Source organism: Malaclemys terrapin, chromosome 24 (assembly GCF_027887155.1).
Source record: "Malaclemys terrapin pileata isolate rMalTer1 chromosome 24, rMalTer1.hap1, whole genome shotgun sequence".
Taxonomy (NCBI): Eukaryota; Metazoa; Chordata; order Testudines; family Emydidae; genus Malaclemys; species Malaclemys terrapin.
This window is the reverse complement of record NC_071528.1, coordinates 12,159,973-12,177,853: the sequence shown is the minus strand read 5'-3', so window position 1 is coordinate 12,177,853 and position 17,881 is coordinate 12,159,973. Positions and strand designations below refer to the sequence as shown.

Genomic DNA, 17,881 nt, shown 5'->3' with positions numbered 1-17,881 from the left:
TAATAGCCATTGATGGACCTATCCTCCATGAACTTATCTAGTTCTTTTTTGCACTCCGTCATAGACTTGGTCTTCACACATCCTCTGGCAAGGAGTTCCACAGGTTGACTGTGCGTTGTGTGAAGAAATACTTCCTTTTGTTTGTTTTAAGCCTGCTGCTTATTCATTTCATTGGGTGACCCCTAGTTCTTGTGTTATGAGAAGGAGAAAATAACATGTCCTTATTTACTTTCTCCGCACCAGTCATGATTTTATAGACCTCCATCATATCCCCTCCTCAGTCAGCTCTTTTCCAAAAGTCCCAGTCTTATTAATCTCTCCTCATACGGAAGCCGTTCCATACCCCTAATCATTTTTGTTGCCCTTTTCTGTACCTTTTCCAATTCCAATAGATCTTTCTTGAGATGGGGCGACCACATCGGCACGCAGTATTCAAGATGTGGGCGTACCATGGATTTATATAGAGGCAAAATGATATTTTCGGTCTTATTATCCATCCCTTTCCTAATGATTCCCAAGTCTTTAACCCCAAGCGATCTCTTCCTGCTGGAGTGCAGCTCTAACCCCATCAGCACTGGGACACAGAGGGCTAGAACAGCCAGAATGACCTCCCACAAGCGTGATTACTCCCAGTCCACAGATGCGGAGCTGAAGTAACTTGCTCGAGGTCATGCAGCAGATCAGTGAGAGGGATTGGAATAGAAAACAGATCTCCTGGGTGCTAGTCTAGTGCCTCTGTCCGCTAGTCCTCACTGCCTCATAGGCTGGGCCTTGCTTTTTCCACCCGGAAACGAGACGAGAACTAGATTTCGCCAGCCCTCGGAGAAGATCTGAGCCACCTCCAGTCCTTGCCCCATTGTTGGGAATCGGTCCTGATTATTTCATCCGAGTTGGTTCCCGATCCTGGGAAGCGTCACACGATTTTTTCCCCAGCCCAGAACAATCTGCCCTTTGTGTGGCAGTGACCGGCCCGATCGCAAGCGGGGACTGGAAAACTGGCAGGCGAGGCGGCCACACAAAGGTGCGGGCAGGGAGCCAACACGTGGCCATGGGGAGAGGACCATGCTTGGCTCTGTCTCAAAGGAGGACCAGGCAGAGACTGCACGGCCCAGCAGTTACATGCCTCCAGGCTGGCTCTCCGCATCTGCAGCCTCATTCACCCAGAGCTGGGGAGCTGCCGTTACAAGCGACCTCATGTCCGTGGGCCTGATCCTTTGGGAGTGGAGGGCGCTTGGCGTAGTGCTCAGCTCCTTGCTGGATGATGCTTCCTGTTCTCTTGACAATAATGCCCCTTTCTGCTCCCTTACACAGCCCTTTTCTCTCTGGGCTTTAGAAGTCAGGCCCCCACCAGTAAACCACAGCATTGACCGGATGCCTCTGCACACTTGCGAAAGCCCCCTAGAAACTGACTCCACCATCCGCCAGACCTCCAGGCCGCTGGGAAGGAGCCAGCCAGCCAGCAGCGACCGCAGCTCAAACCCCATCAGCTCTCATTGGCCAACAGGCAGGGGAATCTCGCCTCACCCACAGCCCAGCTGGCACCAGATGCGTGCGCCCTGGAAATCAGCTGTTTGGAGTCAGACCCACAGGAGGAGCCCCTTACGGCTCACTCAGCCGGCATGTTACTGGGTCCTAGACAGCCACCGGTAAGTGAGTCAGCCCCTGCCAAAACCTCCGTTCACTGAGTAGGCACGGGGATCTTGTTTGCAAGCACGAAATCACCCTCCTGTGGGGCCTGATCCAAAGGGCCCCAGACCCCAGAAGCTCGGAGCCTCAATACCTTTGAGGATCTGGCCCTGGGCATCTTTCCATTGCCCAGGCTGGGGAACTAGTAATAGCGATGAACAATCAGACATTCGTTTGCCTTTCACCCCAGCCTCTGCGAGGCCGTTCGTGAATTCATCCATTAAGCCTCACCGCCGCCCAGACGAGTAGCTCTCGCTTGGGGATACCAAGGCCTGGCGATTTCCCCACGCTCCTGCGGGAAGCAGGGGGAGAACCTGGAAGAGAACCCAGGAATCCTGACTCCTTTCCTCTGCTCCAAAAACCGGCCCAGCGTCGTTCCAGAGCAGGTAACTAGGACACCTGCTCCGGGCGGTTTGTACGATTTTTCTTTGCGTTAGTCATCCACAATTTCCCTGTAATCACAATACCGCCATTTTTGGAAGGGCGCGGGAGGAACGGATTGTCAGGATTAAGCTTCTGAGTCTCCTTGTCTTCTCTCTGCCCAGGCTCCCCTGGGGTCTACACCTTCCCTTCCCTCCAGGGCACTGGTCTCTGGGATGGCCGTGGTTGGCTATCAAACAGCAATGCCGGTGTGAAGAAACGGGAACCTAACGAGACCCATGAGGAGGGGCAGCGATCGGAAAGACTGGGAGCCTGCTGCTCCATTCCCTTGTTCCTGCAGGTAAGGCAGAGACAGTGGGAAAGAAGAGGAAGATTGCACACCCCGTATCCTGAGCCAGTTCAGGGCCCTGCCTGGCCACCTAGGAGAGCAGCCTCGGGGTTACTCTAACGTACGTGCCGCTTCCCATGGCCTCCGACGGGCCTTGTGAAACTGAGAACAGCTGTAATGCTCTGGCCACCCCCCCCATCATGACACCTCCTTACACATACTGCCAGCTCTGCACTGACGGGGGAGGTCCCCTGCGGGTGGGAGGGGGTGTAATGATCTCAAGGGGCTGTTTCCACCCACTTTAAGGTCCCTCTGTGCTGCCAGAGGGGCTTTAGCACAATCAGGAGCGCTGAGTGAGCCTATAGTGTTGTATAAACTATAGGCAAGACCCAGCCCTTGTGTGCAGCCACCTCTGCCACACCGCCCAGGGTTCACTCACTTGGTCTATCTGGTCCCCCTGGGCTGTGTACTTAGATCATTGCCCTGGGGTCACAGAAAGAGCTACTCAGCCTGAAGAAAGGGATCCCACCAGCATTATACGGCTGCTGCATGAATACGTTCTGTTTATCTCTCATTCCAGCCCAGGGTGACGCCCTGCATCCCAGGTCTGGGCCTTGGCACACTGACATTACCACCCCATGGTCTGGAGGGGGGCCAGTCACGTTGCCACGAAATGCTACCTGCAGCCAGACCTGCTGCTCGAGGCCCGGTGGATTCATTGCACGATATCGAAGACGGAAGGAGATGGGACGGGACCACTTACCGCTATGGCCTGCAGCCTCTCTTGCTGAACGGCGCCGGCCTCCGTGATCCTGCAACGAGAGCAAACGAACGCAGGGAGCGTCAGAGCGCAGGACAAGAGACGAGCTGGGGAAGGGGAGACTCTCGCATGCTGTGGGGGTGTGTCCGTGAATAGAATCACTGTGGCCCGCAGCGAACCGGACACAGCACACAGACAATGGCTGAACTTTCCCCTTCCTTTGCAGCCCTCCCTCGGCCCTTTGTTTATCCTGTCTGTGCACTTGTTGCTAAAGCAGAGCGCTCCTTGGCCGGGCAGCCTGTGCATGGGGGTCTCCCAGCGCCGCCACCGGATCCCACGCGGCCTTTTGGATTTCGCTGTCACTGCGGGTTCAGTGTCCCTGAGCTGGGCTTGAACCAGACAAATGGAGTTTTGTGGACGAGCCAACTCCCTGCCTGCTCCAGAGTACTGCAGACAGGCTCACGCCGGCTGTGAGGCAGGGAGAGGAGCTGGCAGAAGGCGAGGAATGCTCCCAACTGCCAAGGTGCTGCTTCAGCACCGGGGAAAGTCAGAGGAGCCGGGGTAGGTAGGTGGGAGGGTTTGGGCGTGAAATCAATGGGGAGGGAGAAGATCCAGTTAGGAAAATAGAAACCCGCTGCACTCCCCAAATCATTGCATCCTAATCAGAAGGCAGCATATGCTAGAGGTTTGGAGCTTCAGTTCTATTCCTTGCTCAGCTGCGTGACCATGGGCATGTCACTTAGCTTACAGCTCTCCCATCGACATCATTAATCCACCTCCAACAAGCGGCGATAGCTATATCGGTGGGACATGGCGCTGTCCACACCGGTGCTTATGTCGGTGTGAGTTATGTTGCTCAGGGGGGTGGTTTATTCACAGCCCTGAGTGACGCAAGTTGTACCGACCTAAGTGGTCGTGTAGACACGGCCTCAGAGCGGGATGAAGAACGGATTTTTCAATTTGGTGGCAGAATGGAAACATTTGAGAAAAATTGGGGGGGGGGTGTCAAACAAAATATTTCATTTGACTCCAACTGATTGGGTTTTTTTGTTTGTTTCGTTTAGCGTTCGGGTGTTTATTTTACCCTTTTTTTTTAAAGGAACAAACTCACTAAACTTCTAAACAAAAACCTCAGCTCGAAACGAAAAGTGGAAAGGGTTTAACTTTAAAAAAAAAAATTCAGCCAAAACTATTTGCCAGATTTGACCCGAATTTGCAGAAAGTTCCAGAATATTCAAAATGTGCTTTTTTTTGGCAAATCAGTTATTCATCTGAAAACTTCACCCAGCTTGACTTAGCTTCTCTGTGTCTCTGTTTTCCCTCCCACGTTTGTCTGTTGGCTGAAGATCGCACCTCTGCACCTCCACACCCCCCCCCCACAGAGCAACACAGCTGTGTTGGCAAACATTTGTGGTGGAGATCTGGGCTTATTCCTGTATAACAGTGGCTTTTTTCAGTTTAGCTTAAACCCCTTCCCAAGCCGCATGAGCTAACCTGAAAAAAGGTCATCTTTATACTGGGGCAGGAGTTAGGGTGACCAGATAGCAAGTGTGAAAAATCGGGACAGGGGGTGGGGGTAGTAGGAGCCCATATAAAAAACAGCCCCAAATATTGGGACTGTCCCTATAAAATCGGGACACCCTAGCAGGAGTCCACCTGGAGGATTATACTGGTATAACTAGATGGATTTATTCACACCTTAGGTTATACCAAAAAAAAAAAAAAAAAAGGTCCCCGTGTGGACCAGGACTAAGCTATATGGATGTAAACACCTTCTGACTAGTATCACTGAGGTTTGTACCAATTTAACTATACCAGGTTCAAACTGATCTAGTTAAAGCAGCACAAAACCAGTACAGATGAGCCCTGATCCTGGCAGATAATTGGCAACAGCCAGGCCTTGGGTGTATGGAGCCCATTAACCGGTATTGCAGGGCCTGTTCCCGAGGCTCTCGCTGTCATATTAGGGCCAAACTGTGTAGCTCAAGTTAGAGGCCTAATGCTTAGGGCAGTAGCAGGGAACTTGGGAATCGAACCCCTGTCTCCCTGCTCTGCCATGGGCTTCCTGCATCCCTTAGTCTCTCTTGGCCCCCTGTCCCCTGCTGGTGCAATGGGGACTGAGCACTGTCCCCCTCCGGGGTGTTGTGAGGATATATTGAGTAAGATGGTGAGGCATTCAGCTACAATGGTAATATGGGCCCCGGGGGTTGGGGGGAGGCTGCAGAAGGGCCTGTTGTGGGGAGATAGTTTCCATTCACTTCCTGGAGCCCGATGTGCCAAAATAACACTTGCAAAGCTGGGCCCCCCCCCGGGAGCTTCCCAGCACTCTGGAGCTCGGTGGTCGCTCAGACAGCCTCTGGATAGACGTGATCCAGAAGAACCTAAACTCCAGACCTGTAGAGCTTTCCCCTAGGCGGGGTGGTGTCAGTTTGGAATAAAGAAGAGACCCTCAGGTGCATAAGGACACCAGTTCCAGAGCTTGGATGGCAACGCCCCCTGCTCAATCCATCCCTTCTGCTGCCCTCTCAGCTGACGAGACCGTGTCTACTGCGTGCTTAGGGATTCTCTCGCCGAGTGCTGGGATCGGGCCTGTCGCTGCCGCCAAACAAGGGCAACGAAGGGCAGACAGAGAGGACACCCAGGCAGGCGGCTGCGGCCTGCGTTTGCCGCAGCTCCAGAATAAGTGATGCCGCGGGCCGAGAGACCCTGTGGTTGGCCTTGGGGTTCTACCCGGGGGCTTGAGGTCATCCCGGCCAAAACACCTGCTGTGTCTCAAGACAGAGCCAGGCCCAGAACCAAATCCGGACACTCCCTACAGAAAGGCTGCTTTTGTGGCTAAGGCACTGGAGTGGGAGGAAGGAGATCTTGGTTTCATTACCTGCCCTGCCATGGGACCCCCAGTGTGAAATGGGGCTCAGTTCCAGCAGGGGGAAACCCCTCTATTCAGCTTGCAAGCACAAGGGGGCCCAGATCTCAGCTGGGATCTCTAAGCGCCACTGTCAGACACACAGCGACGGGATCTGGCGGGGTGGAACGAGCCTCTTTGTGGTTTGAGGTCGCCCATCCGAGGAACAAGCCCAACAGGGTCACGGCCTGGGAGCAGTGCGGCTGTAGGCTCAGTGAGGGGCACAGCAGAAATCTGTGTAAAACACCCACCTAAAGCTCCCCGTCGCCTCGCTGCGACTGTGATCCGCGTAATGCTCGGGGCCCTGCTCATAAGCACGCCAGTAACACACCGCGTAGCCAGCTTCCCTGGGCTTCCTCTGCTGCCAAAGTCAGACACGCAGCGGGCGTTGCACCTGCAGGAAGCCCCCACCCCTCCAGAAACATGCTCCGGCCCAAACGGTTTCAACAGCAATAAAAGGTGTGTCCCTGTTGGTCTATTTATAGCCCCTGCCGAATGCTGCCAGGTTCAGGAGAAGGTGATGACACAGCCCCCAGCACGTTCTGTGGCAGCTTCTCCCACTGGCTGGTCATTGACAGTAACATTACCTTACCCCACCTGCGCAGGTTCACTGCTCCCGTCAAAGCTGGGACAGCCGCTGGAAGACTTTTCTGGGATTTTTATTTTTTTGGCCAAAATAAATAAATAAATAAAGGAAGATTTAGGTCAAGAAACTTGTTGAGTTTGCTGAATTGCGGTGGTTGGGGGAGGGGAGGGAAACCCTAAAAATAGACTTTTAAAAATGACAATGGTTGAATTAAAAAAAAAAAAAATCCACGGTGACTTTGTTTAGAAATTCACTTCCATTTTTTTTTTTTTTTTTTTAAAAAGCTCAAACGTGAAAGGTTTTGTTTCCGCTACGTTTTTTAACTTCTCCGTTTGCCAAAAAAAACTTCCATCGGCGGTTGACCCAAAATGAATAGTTTTAGTCCGGCCAGTGACCCGAAAAACGAGTTCTTGGCCCAGCTCCTGTGGGGAGCTGAGGTTTGCTTGGCCATGGTAAAAGGTGCAGAGAAGAGACAGGCCTTGGCTCTAGGGAATGTAAAGGGGATTCTTTATTGAGGCTGCTGGACAGGGACAGACCCTGGGGTTCTTTCAGGTTACGTCTACACTGCATCTGGCAGGGAGATCTCCCAGGCCGGCTCCCTTGCGCACTGAAAATAGCTGTGTGAGTGTTGCCATTCAGGTGTTCAAGCCTAACCTCAAGGCAACGTTTCCACAGCGTTTTTTTAGCCCGCGCCCACAAGCCTCCGCTATCGCAAGTCTGTGGACCCGGGCTCCGCTGCAGTGTAGACACCCTCTGGCTCTCTAGTTCCAGCCTGTCCTGCCTCTTGTCACCACATGGGGTCACACTCAGTCCTGGATTTAAGCAGTCATGGGTGGGGCTGCAGATTGCACGTTGGGGCCGGGGGAGGCGTGTGGGCGGGTGCCCCACACCGGTGGCACCATGCCTGAAGCAGGGGGACCAGGACTCCGTGCCCACGGGAGCGCCTGCCGCTGGATCTTTAACAGTGGTGGAGCTGGCTGACGTGGCCGAGGCCCCGATGGTTTATGCCTCCCTGAGGGGGGGGGGGGGGAAGAGTCTGACTATCAGATGCACCTTGAAAGCTCAGCGAGGTTTCCAAAGTGCCGCTGAGGCAGGAAACACCCCCCTGGCCTGGGGGGGTTTCGCCAAAGGCCCAGGGCCATTAGCATTATCGGTGGGGGAGGCAGACTTGTGGCTGAGCGACAGAGTTACGGGCAGCGCCCTCGGCTCTTTAGCACCACACAGAGTACACAGGGCTGGGAGTTTTCCCCAAATCCCAGACCTTAACACCGTTCCACTTTATATGACTGTGCCCCCACCCCCACTGAGCTCCTGCTGGGTGCAGCACAGGCGCCAAGGAAGAGAGATTCTCTCCCCCACAAGCTCACTCTCGAAACAGAAAAGACGGCCCAAGGAAGGATTTTTTTCTCCTCCCTTGTACAGAGGGGGAAAAACCAGAGCGATGAAGTGACTTGCTCAGGGTCAAACAGGGAGTCAGTGGCGGAGTGGAGAATTGAACCCACATCTCCCAAAGGCTGCGGCAGCTGCAGGGTCCTGTCAGCCCAGGGCTGTGGCAGGAGGGATGTTCTGGCCCAAAACCAGAACTTGTGGCTGTGGGGAACATCGGCATGCACCCCGCTGTGGGGCAATAAAGGAAGTGGCAGGGAAAGGGACCCCTGGTTCTTGTGCAGCGCGCCTTCCCCACCCCCAAAGCTAGATCACAGGACATGCTGTGAAATCACGGCCTTGCATATTTATCGGCTGGTGGATGCCCCAGGGCCCAGCTAGTTCCAAATCAAGCGGAGGGAGGGAGACCACGTGCATGTGTCGGCGGGGGGGGGGGGGGGGGGGAGCTTTTGTAGTCTTAATTTATACCACTGGTGAAGGGCAAATACATTAACGTGCGTCCCAGGAGCTCCTGCCCTGGACGCGAGCCCCGGTGCCAGGCCGGCTGAAGGACAGGGGATCATGTGACATCCACCCACCGTTCACCTTCCAGAGTGACTCAGGAGCGGCTGCCTGGCTCCCACCCCGCTAGGGCTGGGAGAGGCTGGCCGGCTTTTAAGGTTGAATCAAAATGGGCCACAGGGGAAGGAGAAAGGCGCCCAGCAGAGTTCGCTGGAAGAACAGGCTACCGCTGCAGACAGCGCCAGCCTACAGGAGGCGCTGGTGTTGCTGCTGGCGCCCCAGAAGGGAGAAGGAGACCAGTCACCTCTAAGGTCTAGGGGCTAAGACTTACTGCGGGTGGGCTTCAAAATCCGTTGGGAGAAGAGGGGGATTTCCTGGCTGCTCGGATAACATCCATCCCTCCTGCCCACCACCACCACCACACACCAGCCTGTTAGGTTACCAGGCCTCTTTCCCTCATAACCAGCCTCCTCACCTCTGATCTTGGGCTCCAGACGGCTCACTCCATCCCCTACAGACGGGATCCTGCCAGCTAAGAGGTGAAGGAAGCCTCTGCAGCCATTGTCTATGGTACCCCGATTCTTACCGAAAACCTCTACTCCCAGGTGAGGTGCTCAAGGACAGAGAGGAAGAATGGGGCAGTGGTTACGGCCCTGTGGTGGGAGCCTAGAGAAGCGGGTTCATTTCCCAGCCCTGCTCTTGCTACCTTTGGAGAAGTTGCTCCGTGCCTCAGTTTCCCTTCTATACAATGGGGGTAATAATCCTTCCTTTGTGGTGAGCTCTTTGGGGCAGGTACATTCACTGTGCCCGGGCAGGATGGACCCACCAGGTGCGGCTGTAATGCTAATAAGTAATAAAACTACCCGGCAGTGGAGTGTAGTTATTTGTTTAATAGGCCTGGGGGTGGAATTGTTCCCAGGGGAGAGGGTGCGGAATACAAAATGAACATTTATTCTCGTATCCCCATTATGAGATACAGAAGGAAAACCCATTACAGTGAAGTGAGCTACGGAAAACAGTGACCCACACCCTACCTCACACTAATATGTTTCCAGGGGAATAGAATCGTGCAGCCAGCCAGCTCCCTCTTGCAAAGTTCAGCTTATAAAGCTAGCAGCCCCGTTTCTAAAAGGGGCTACTGATTCTGGGGGTCTAGTCTGTGACACCTGCAGCCCCCGCTACGCTACACACAACAGCAAGCACAGCTGGAAGATATTTCAATCAACCGCAAGTCAGTGGGCTCAGTACAGGAGTAAGTGGATGAAATTCTCTGGCCTGTTCCTCAAAGTGCAAAGCATCACATCACAACGAACAGTGACCACAACACACAGGAGCCACTAATCTTCCTCCACATTTTCCAGTCTCCTCACCGTCCTGAGAAGGGCACCTTCCCACATCCTGAACACATCCCTGAACCACGCTCGCTGCGGGTGCCTCCTACCCCGGCACCACTCCCTGCAAAAAACTTGCTTCGGCAATTTTCCTCCACTCGTCTGACTCCCGCAAACTCAAGTTTGCTTCATCTGATCTTCTTGACCGTGTCAGGGATCAGACCAGATGATCATAACAGTCCCTTCTGGCCTTAAATTCGATGAATCTATTCATCAAGTCAGTGTGATTCAATTATGTCCTGGTTCAAAGCTGTAATGTGGACAGGACAGAACCATCATCCCAGAATAGTTAAAACCAGAGGTTGAAAATGGTCCCTTGATACTTGTTTAGGCAACTAAATGAACATTTTCATTGCATACATTTGCCTGGTTTTTAATGAAAGCTTGGAAACAAAAAAATATCGAGCTTTTCTAGCACTGAAAATGCAAAATTGTTTGGCTTTGGGTAACATTTGTCAGAAAACCTGAACATTTTTTAGTTGAAAAGACAAAACAAAAACGATCCGTGCCAAGCTTACCAACTTTTTTTCCTACTTCTTTTGAAATTTTTCGTGAAAAATCGTTATTTTCCAACCAGCTCCAGTGAAAACCCTGGACAGTCCAAGGCCTTACCACAGCTACCTCCCATCAACATGCCCTTTTACCACATTGCAACCTGATCCCCGACTCAGTTGTCCAGTAGTTTTATACAGGGCCCTATGCCACTTTTTGCTGTGCTTTGGCATAGGGTGACTGGGATCAAATTCCCTGGATCGTTAGTTTGCTTTGCTGCGCAAACTGCAAGCCAGGGGTGCTGAGAGCCACTGAACTAAACTGTAAACCCTGTATATGATGGAAACCACTTCAAGCCAGGAGGTGCGGCAGCCCCTCTCATTCTAACATCTGTGCTGCAAGCCCTCTGCTTGTGTGTTAAATCCCTTTCCCCTACATGCTGCCTGTCTTGTCCATTTAAACTGTCAGCTCTACGGGACATGGACTGCTACCGCGCCGTGTTTGTACAGCACCTTGCACAACAGGGCCCTGATCTTGTTGGATCCCTACGTGCTACCAGGGCCGGCTCCAGGCACCAGCCCAGCAAGCAGGTGCTTGGGGCGGCCAACGGAGAGGGGCGGCATGTCCGGCTCTTCTGCGGCAATTCGGCGGCGGGTCCTTTGCTCCCTCTGGGAGCGAAGGACCCGCCGCCGAAGACTGAAGCGGTGGCGGTAGAGCAGATCGCGATCGCGGCTTTTTTTTTTTTTTTCCCCCCACACTCTTTCTTTTTGCTGCTTGGGGCGGCAAAAATCCTGGAACCGGCCCTGCATGCTACCATAATAATCCGGATTAATAAGAGGGGTAATAATGACAGGTGCTGTCTGAAAGGATTCCAATTCCTGGTGTCATTATAAACTAACTTGATGTCTTCAGCACACTGGGATCATATTAGTTGCACAATCCCTTCCCCTCCCTTGTCAGTTACAAATCTAGCCAGCTCCCCTAGGGCAGCCTGTCTTTCCAGCAGTGGTTCCCCATAGAACCCCCAGCCCAGTTGCTAACCCCCTTATCTGGTCCTTAGCGGGAAAAATAAATGATGGAGATACAAAAGGAGCGCTTAAAGACGATAGTCATTGCGGAGAAACTAAATGGATTCTTTGCTTCAGTCTTCACGGCTGAGGATGTTAGGGAGATTCCCAAACCTGAGCTGGCTTTTGTAGGTGACAAATCTGAGGAACGGTCACGGATTGAAGTGTCATGAGAGGAGGTTTTGGAATTAATTTATAAACTTCACAGTAACAAGTCACCGGGACCAGATGGCATTCACCCAAGAGTTCTGAAAGAACTCAAATGTGAAATTGCGGAACGGTTAACTAAGGTTTGTAACCTGTCCTTTAAATCAGCTTCTGTACCCAATGACTGGAAGTTAGCTAATGTAACGCCAATATTTAGAAAGGGCTGTAGAGGTGATCCCGGCAATTACAGACCGGTAAGTCTAACGTCTGTACCGGGCAAATTAGTCGAAACAATAGTTAAGAATAAAATTGTCCGACACATAGAAAAACATAAACTGTTGAGCAATAGTCAACGTGGTTTCTGTAAAGGGAAATCATGTCTTACTAATCTATTAGAATTCTTTGAAGGGGTCAACAAACATGTGGACAAGGGGGATCCAGTGGACATAGTGTACTTAGATTTCCAGAAAGCCTTTGACAAGGTCCCTCACCAAAGGCTCTTATGTAAATTAAGCTGCCATGGGATAAAAAGGAAGGTCCTTTCATGGATTGAGAACTGGTTAAAAGACAGGGAACAAAGGGTAGGAATTAATGGTAAATTCTCAGAATGGAGAGGGGTAACTAGTGGTCTTCCCCAAGGGTCAGTCCTCGGACCGATCCTATTCAACTTATTCATAAATGATCTGGAGAAAGGGGTAAACAGTGAATTGGCAAAGTTTGCAGATGATACTAAACTGCTCAAGATAGTTAAGTCCAAAGCAGACTGTGAAGAACTTCAAAAAGATCTCACAAAACTAAGTGATTGGGCAACAAAATGGCAAATGAAATGTAATGTGGTTAAATGTAAAGTAATGCACATTGGAAAAAATAACCCCAACTATCCATACAATATGATGGGGGCTAATTTAGCTACAACAAGTCAGGAAAAAGATCTTGGAGTCATTGTGGATAGTTCTCTGAAGATGTCCATGCAGTGTGCAGAGGCGGTCAAAAAAGCAAACAGGATGTTAGGAATCATTAAAAAGGGGATAGAGAATAAGACGGAGAATATCTTATTGCCCTTATATAAATCGATGGTACGCCCACATCTCGAATACTGCGTACAGATGTGGTCTCCTCATCTCAAAAAAGATAAACTGGCACTAGAAAAGGTTCAGAAAATGGCAACTAAAATGATTAGGGGTTTGGAACGGGTCCCATATGAGGAGAGATTAAAGAGGCTAGGACTCTTCAGCTTGGAAAAGAGGAGACTAAGGGGGGATATGATAGAGGTCTATAAAATCATGAGTGATGTGGAGAAAGTGGATAAGGAAAAGTTATTTACTTGTTCCCATAATACAAGAACTAGGGGTCATCAAATGAAATTAATGTGCAGCAGGTTTAAAACAAATAAAAGGAAGTTCTTCTTCACTCAGCGCACAGTCAACTTGTGGAACTCCTTACCTGAGAAGGTTGTGAAGGCTAGGACTATAACAGGGTTTAAAAGAGAACTGGATAAATTCATGGCGGTTAAGTCCATCAATGGTTATTAGCCAGGATGGGTAAGGAATGGGGTCCCTAGCCTCTGTTTGTCAGAGGGTGGAGATGGATGGCAGGAGAGAGATCACTTGATCATTGCCTGTTAGGTTCACTCCCTCTGGGGCACCTGGCATTGGCCACTGTCGGTAGACAGGATACTGGGCTAGATGGACCTTGGTCTGACCCGGTACGGCCTTTCTTATGTTCTTATGTTCTCTCCCCCCAATAGCGTGCTTTTGGCAACGATGTGATCTGGTTCTAGGCCTGAGAAATCCCTTCTGGACGGATCCCGGCCTCCGCTAGCAATGGGAATGGACAGGCCTGCGGGGCCCTTAACGTCCCCCCAGAAGTCAGTGATACAAAGAGCTAAGGCAGCCCAGAGTGGATAAAACAGCCGGGGCTTGGGACGTAAAGATTTCCCTGTTCTTTCTCCAATGCAAGTAAAATGCTTCTCTCTCTCTTCCACTACACTGGCATCAAACAGTAAACAGCCTGTGATGCAACGACTTGGCTACATCTGACACCCCACTACCAAGCCTCGTGTGTTTGCTGGCTGATGCCCTCCAACTTCTGCAAGGCAGCATCTGCCCGTGAGGGTCTTTCTACAGCTAGTTGTACCACCAGTTTCCGGATCCCAGCTCAGGGAGACGCTGATTTCATGCTATTCATATTTACAAGGCACGTCTTGGCATCAAATACGATACAGTCGCTGTGTCTCTGCCAAGGTCTTCCTGGGGCCTGACTCGCCACTGGGTAGTCAAGCGAGAAGTCTCTGAAGACATGGGTGTGTTGATAGTGAGTGTGTGATTGTGGTCTGACCCATTATACAGACAGGCCCAAGCTACTGGATCAGAACTTCCCCACAGCAGGCAAAGGAAAAGGGTCAACCTGGGCCAGAATAAGGCTACTGGGGGATAGAGACAGGCCGGCTGATGAATTTCAGAAGCCCTAACTTACAGCCACCTGTTTGCAACCCAGGATGCAGAGCTGGGCGAGGGTTAACCGGCTGCTGGCTGGAACGGCCAGAGCAGTTGCCACAAGGCAGAAATTTGGCTCAGTCCAATCTCCGCGGCGTGACTGCTGCAGGGCAGCGATGCAGATGGTGAAAGATGTGCCGGAGGAGCCCACGGTTAGAAGACTGGAGGGGGAGGCCCGTGTAACCCACACACCTCCCGGGTGTGGTGCTCTGGCCCATGTAGTGGCACCAAGTGATTAATGAGTCTGCTCTACAACCTTAGCTAAGAGCCCCGTGGCTCCTTTGAGCTCATGCAGCAGAGGCCGATGTGCTAAGTTCCAGAGGTCCCCGGTTTGATCCCGACGCCCGGGTCTGTCGGCGTTACACTTGCCCCCCTTGGGGAGGCAGCAGTGTGCTGAATGGTGACGCGTGCAAGAGAAGGATCCTCGCCTACTTCTGTAGATGATCCACCCACCCCGGGAGAATCCCCGGCCAGGAGCGCTTACGACCACTGTTACCGGGCCAGGCGCTGGAGGAATGACACAGAGAAGGGTCAAGTGAGGCGAGCTAGGTGGATCCATTAATTAAGCCCTTTGCAGACGAAAAGCCCCGTCCCAGTGCTAGGGATTTTGCTAGGACTATTGTTCGGGGTCTCTCAGCAGATGCTGGGAAGCTCCATCCCGTTTCTGGGCAACCTAGACGCTGTTGTTACTTTGGGCGCAGTGACTGAAAATATCAGCTTCCCCTCCGCCCAGCCAAGGGCTAAGGGCCCGATCCTGGACGCCTCGGCACGCTCTCAGCTCCCAGTGGGGGGTGCCTCAAAGGAGGAGCTCCTGGGAGCCCAATCCTGTGCTGAGCACCCTCGGCTCCCACTAGGCATCACCCGGAGATGATGGAACTGCGGGGACGGGGGTAGCACCTCCACACACACCCCTTAGGCTCACACATGTTGAGGTGGGATGGGGGGGGGGAGAGAGTGGGACCCAGCGGGGCCGCATCCAGGATCGAGCAGGGAGCAGGATCCGGAGAGGCTGGAATGGGCCTGGAAGCAGGTAGGAACGCCTGGGACCCTCCTTCCCAGCCTGGAGCTGACCGCTCGTCCCATCCCAGCATCTCAGTTCCTTCCTCCCCTCCATCCCTTCCTTCTTCCCGCCATTCGCAAGGAGCTTTCCTTTCCCCCCCAAACCCAAGAGAGCTCAGGATCTTGCTAGACAACTTGCTCTCTTTGGTATTTGCCATGCACCCATCACCGTAGGTCCCAGCCACAAGTCCATCACCGCAGCCTCCAGCCCCATGCCCATACAACTTGGCTCTGATCCCATCGCCTTGAGAGGGGAACTTCCAGGGGTCCACGTCTAACTACCAGGGGGCTACTGCGGTTGCTCTCGCTGGCTCTACCCCTGCTGCCGTCCTCCCCAGCCCCACTTCCTTTCTGTTCTTTCAGCTGGCTAGCTAGAGAATGCAGGTTATGCTCTCAGCTGATGGGTCTTGCGAGGGGGGTGGGGAACAGGAAGAAGTCTCATTAAAGAATGTGTGTGTGTGTGTTTTGCCAATACATTTTTTACACACATGCATACACACACATCCCCGTGGGAGGAAAAGAACGACAAATGTGCTGTAGGAGGGAAGGGCGAGGGTGAGAGAGAGAGGATATATCGGGAATGGAGGGACGTGCCTGCTCGTATGTTTGTCTGTGTGTGGGGGTGGGTGTACTGGGGATGCGTATGCAGCGGGGGAGCTCTGCAGTGAAGTCACCAGACTCAGCAACAGGGAAAAAGAAGGAGCTGTAAAACAACAACAACAACAAAAACCCACCCATTAATCTCTCCCTGCCTACAACTCTCCTCCCTCTCCCCTGCTCTGGGATGCTTAAAGGGTGTGAAATCAACGCAAAAAAAAATAATAATCATAGAAGGTTTAATTTTTGCATCATTTAATTGTGTGTGACTTGAAGGAATGCTGTGTGTGTGTGTGTGTGTGTGTGTGCACACACCCACCCACCCCCCTCTAGCCAGCCTATCGTGTTCGGCATGCTTGGCAGTCCGCCTTCTGTTCCAAGGCTGCTACATGAGTAACTTCAAAATCCAATCATTTTAAATAAAAACAAACGGAAAAAAAACCCCACACCGAGGCTCCGAGGCCCGGCCAGTCCCCTTCCCTTTCCCCATTGTTTCTTGCTGAACTCTGGCTAGTTGAGATCATGGGAGGGGAGTGGTGTCCAAGAACTGGGGCTTACCGAGCCAAGGCCAGTGTTTGGGTAAAGGAGCAGAAGATACAGAACATAAACAACAGGGGTGGAGAACAGCTGATCCCTACCCCCACCCCCCTTGGGGACTTTCTGGATTGCATCCCCCTCCCCCGTCTTCCACGCAACTTGCAATACAGCTTGCAGTGTATGAACGTACATAAATCCTGATGCAACCTTACAAACGCTTCCTTTCGAGAGGAGCTGTTGTCTGGCACAAAGCAGGGAGAAAGGTCAGCGCAGCAATCCCAGCCAGTAATTGCGACAGCCCAGGGAAGAAAGTTTCCTGCAATCCAAGGCAAAGAAAGCCCAGAATTGTCACCCTCTGCAAAAATCATGTGATTTTTTTTTTTTTTAAACTAGAGTAAAATGTTGGGTTCTTTGTATTTGCCTTCTGGTATCTGAGCCATTAGGGTGGATCTACACTGCACACTAAGCCTGGCCGACGACCCATGTTTGAACCCAACCCCCTCTTCTGTCCACACACAACACGGGTCAGCCAGCACTCCGGAGCTGGGTCCTAGCACCCTGCTCTGGAGGCGGGTCAGAGCCCATGTCCCACTGCAACTTGGCTCCAAGCCCTGTCAGTCTGCAGTGTGGACGAATCAGGAGGTCGGCGTAGTGCAGTAAGGACGCGTTTAGCACAGACGTGAGACCCAGCGCCAGCAATGGTAAATCCAGGTTTACAATGCAGTGTGAAGGCTCAAGCATCGGCTTGGAAATACCAAGTCAGCCAGACCAGGTCCCACAGACCAAGGCTGACGTAGGCAGTGTAGACGCACTTACTGATACACATTTTTCTCCACCACCACTAGGGAGAGAAACTTACTTTTCTTTCTTTCGTTTTAAACAAAAGCGAAGATTTTTCCCCCTCATCACAAGACTCCAGGAGCTGGGACTTTAAGAAAAAACACCCAATATCTTAAGACTTGAGAATTGACACCTCTGAAATCCAGAATTAGGGGCTGGTATTATATTACCTTTCTACTGGGCTTTCCATCCTGGGATCACCACACACTTTATAGAGGTGGAGCAGTCCTGCTATACTTCGCTGCGCCCCCGTCCCCAGTCTGCTAGACTAGACTGCTTCACCCACGCACCCCTTCGAGCCTTGTTCCCTGGCTCCCCATTACAATCCACTTAGCCAGTGCTTTTTCCTTCTTCAAATTGATCTCTGCCACGGTGTCAGCAAAGAAAACCTTGTAGCTACTAGCAGCTGGGCAGGTGACAAGCCGAAACCGATGCCCAGCAGTGTAAAAATCGGTCTTGGCAGATTGTAACTGACGCAGGACAAGATGCAATGAGTCAGCTGCACGTAGCACTGGCTGGGTTTACCGTGCTGTTACAGATTTATTCATAAATCATAGGAGGCGGGTCCATTTATGGCATTGTTGATTATTATGGTGTGTATTGATGTCGCACATAAGAGCCCAAGTTGTGTCCCAGGACCCCACTGTGCTAGGCGCTGTACAGACAGAACAAAAAGTTACTTCCCCAAAGAGGGTACAAGCTAAGGCAAAAACCACCACACAA

General features: G+C 52.0%; 1 protein-coding gene across 2 annotated transcripts in view; it reads right to left on the bottom strand.

The window, feature by feature from the left end:
• The window catches only part of PALM (paralemmin), a 66,237-nt gene that overhangs the window by 31,414 nt on the left and 16,942 nt on the right, over nt 1-17,881 (bottom strand). For both annotated transcript variants that reach the window (XM_054013407.1, XM_054013409.1), the window contains exon 2: nt 3,159-3,207. In XM_054013407.1, coding sequence (XP_053869382.1) covers nt 3,159-3,207 — 49 coding nt within the window. The remainder of the gene's footprint in view (nt 1-3,158; nt 3,208-17,881) is intronic.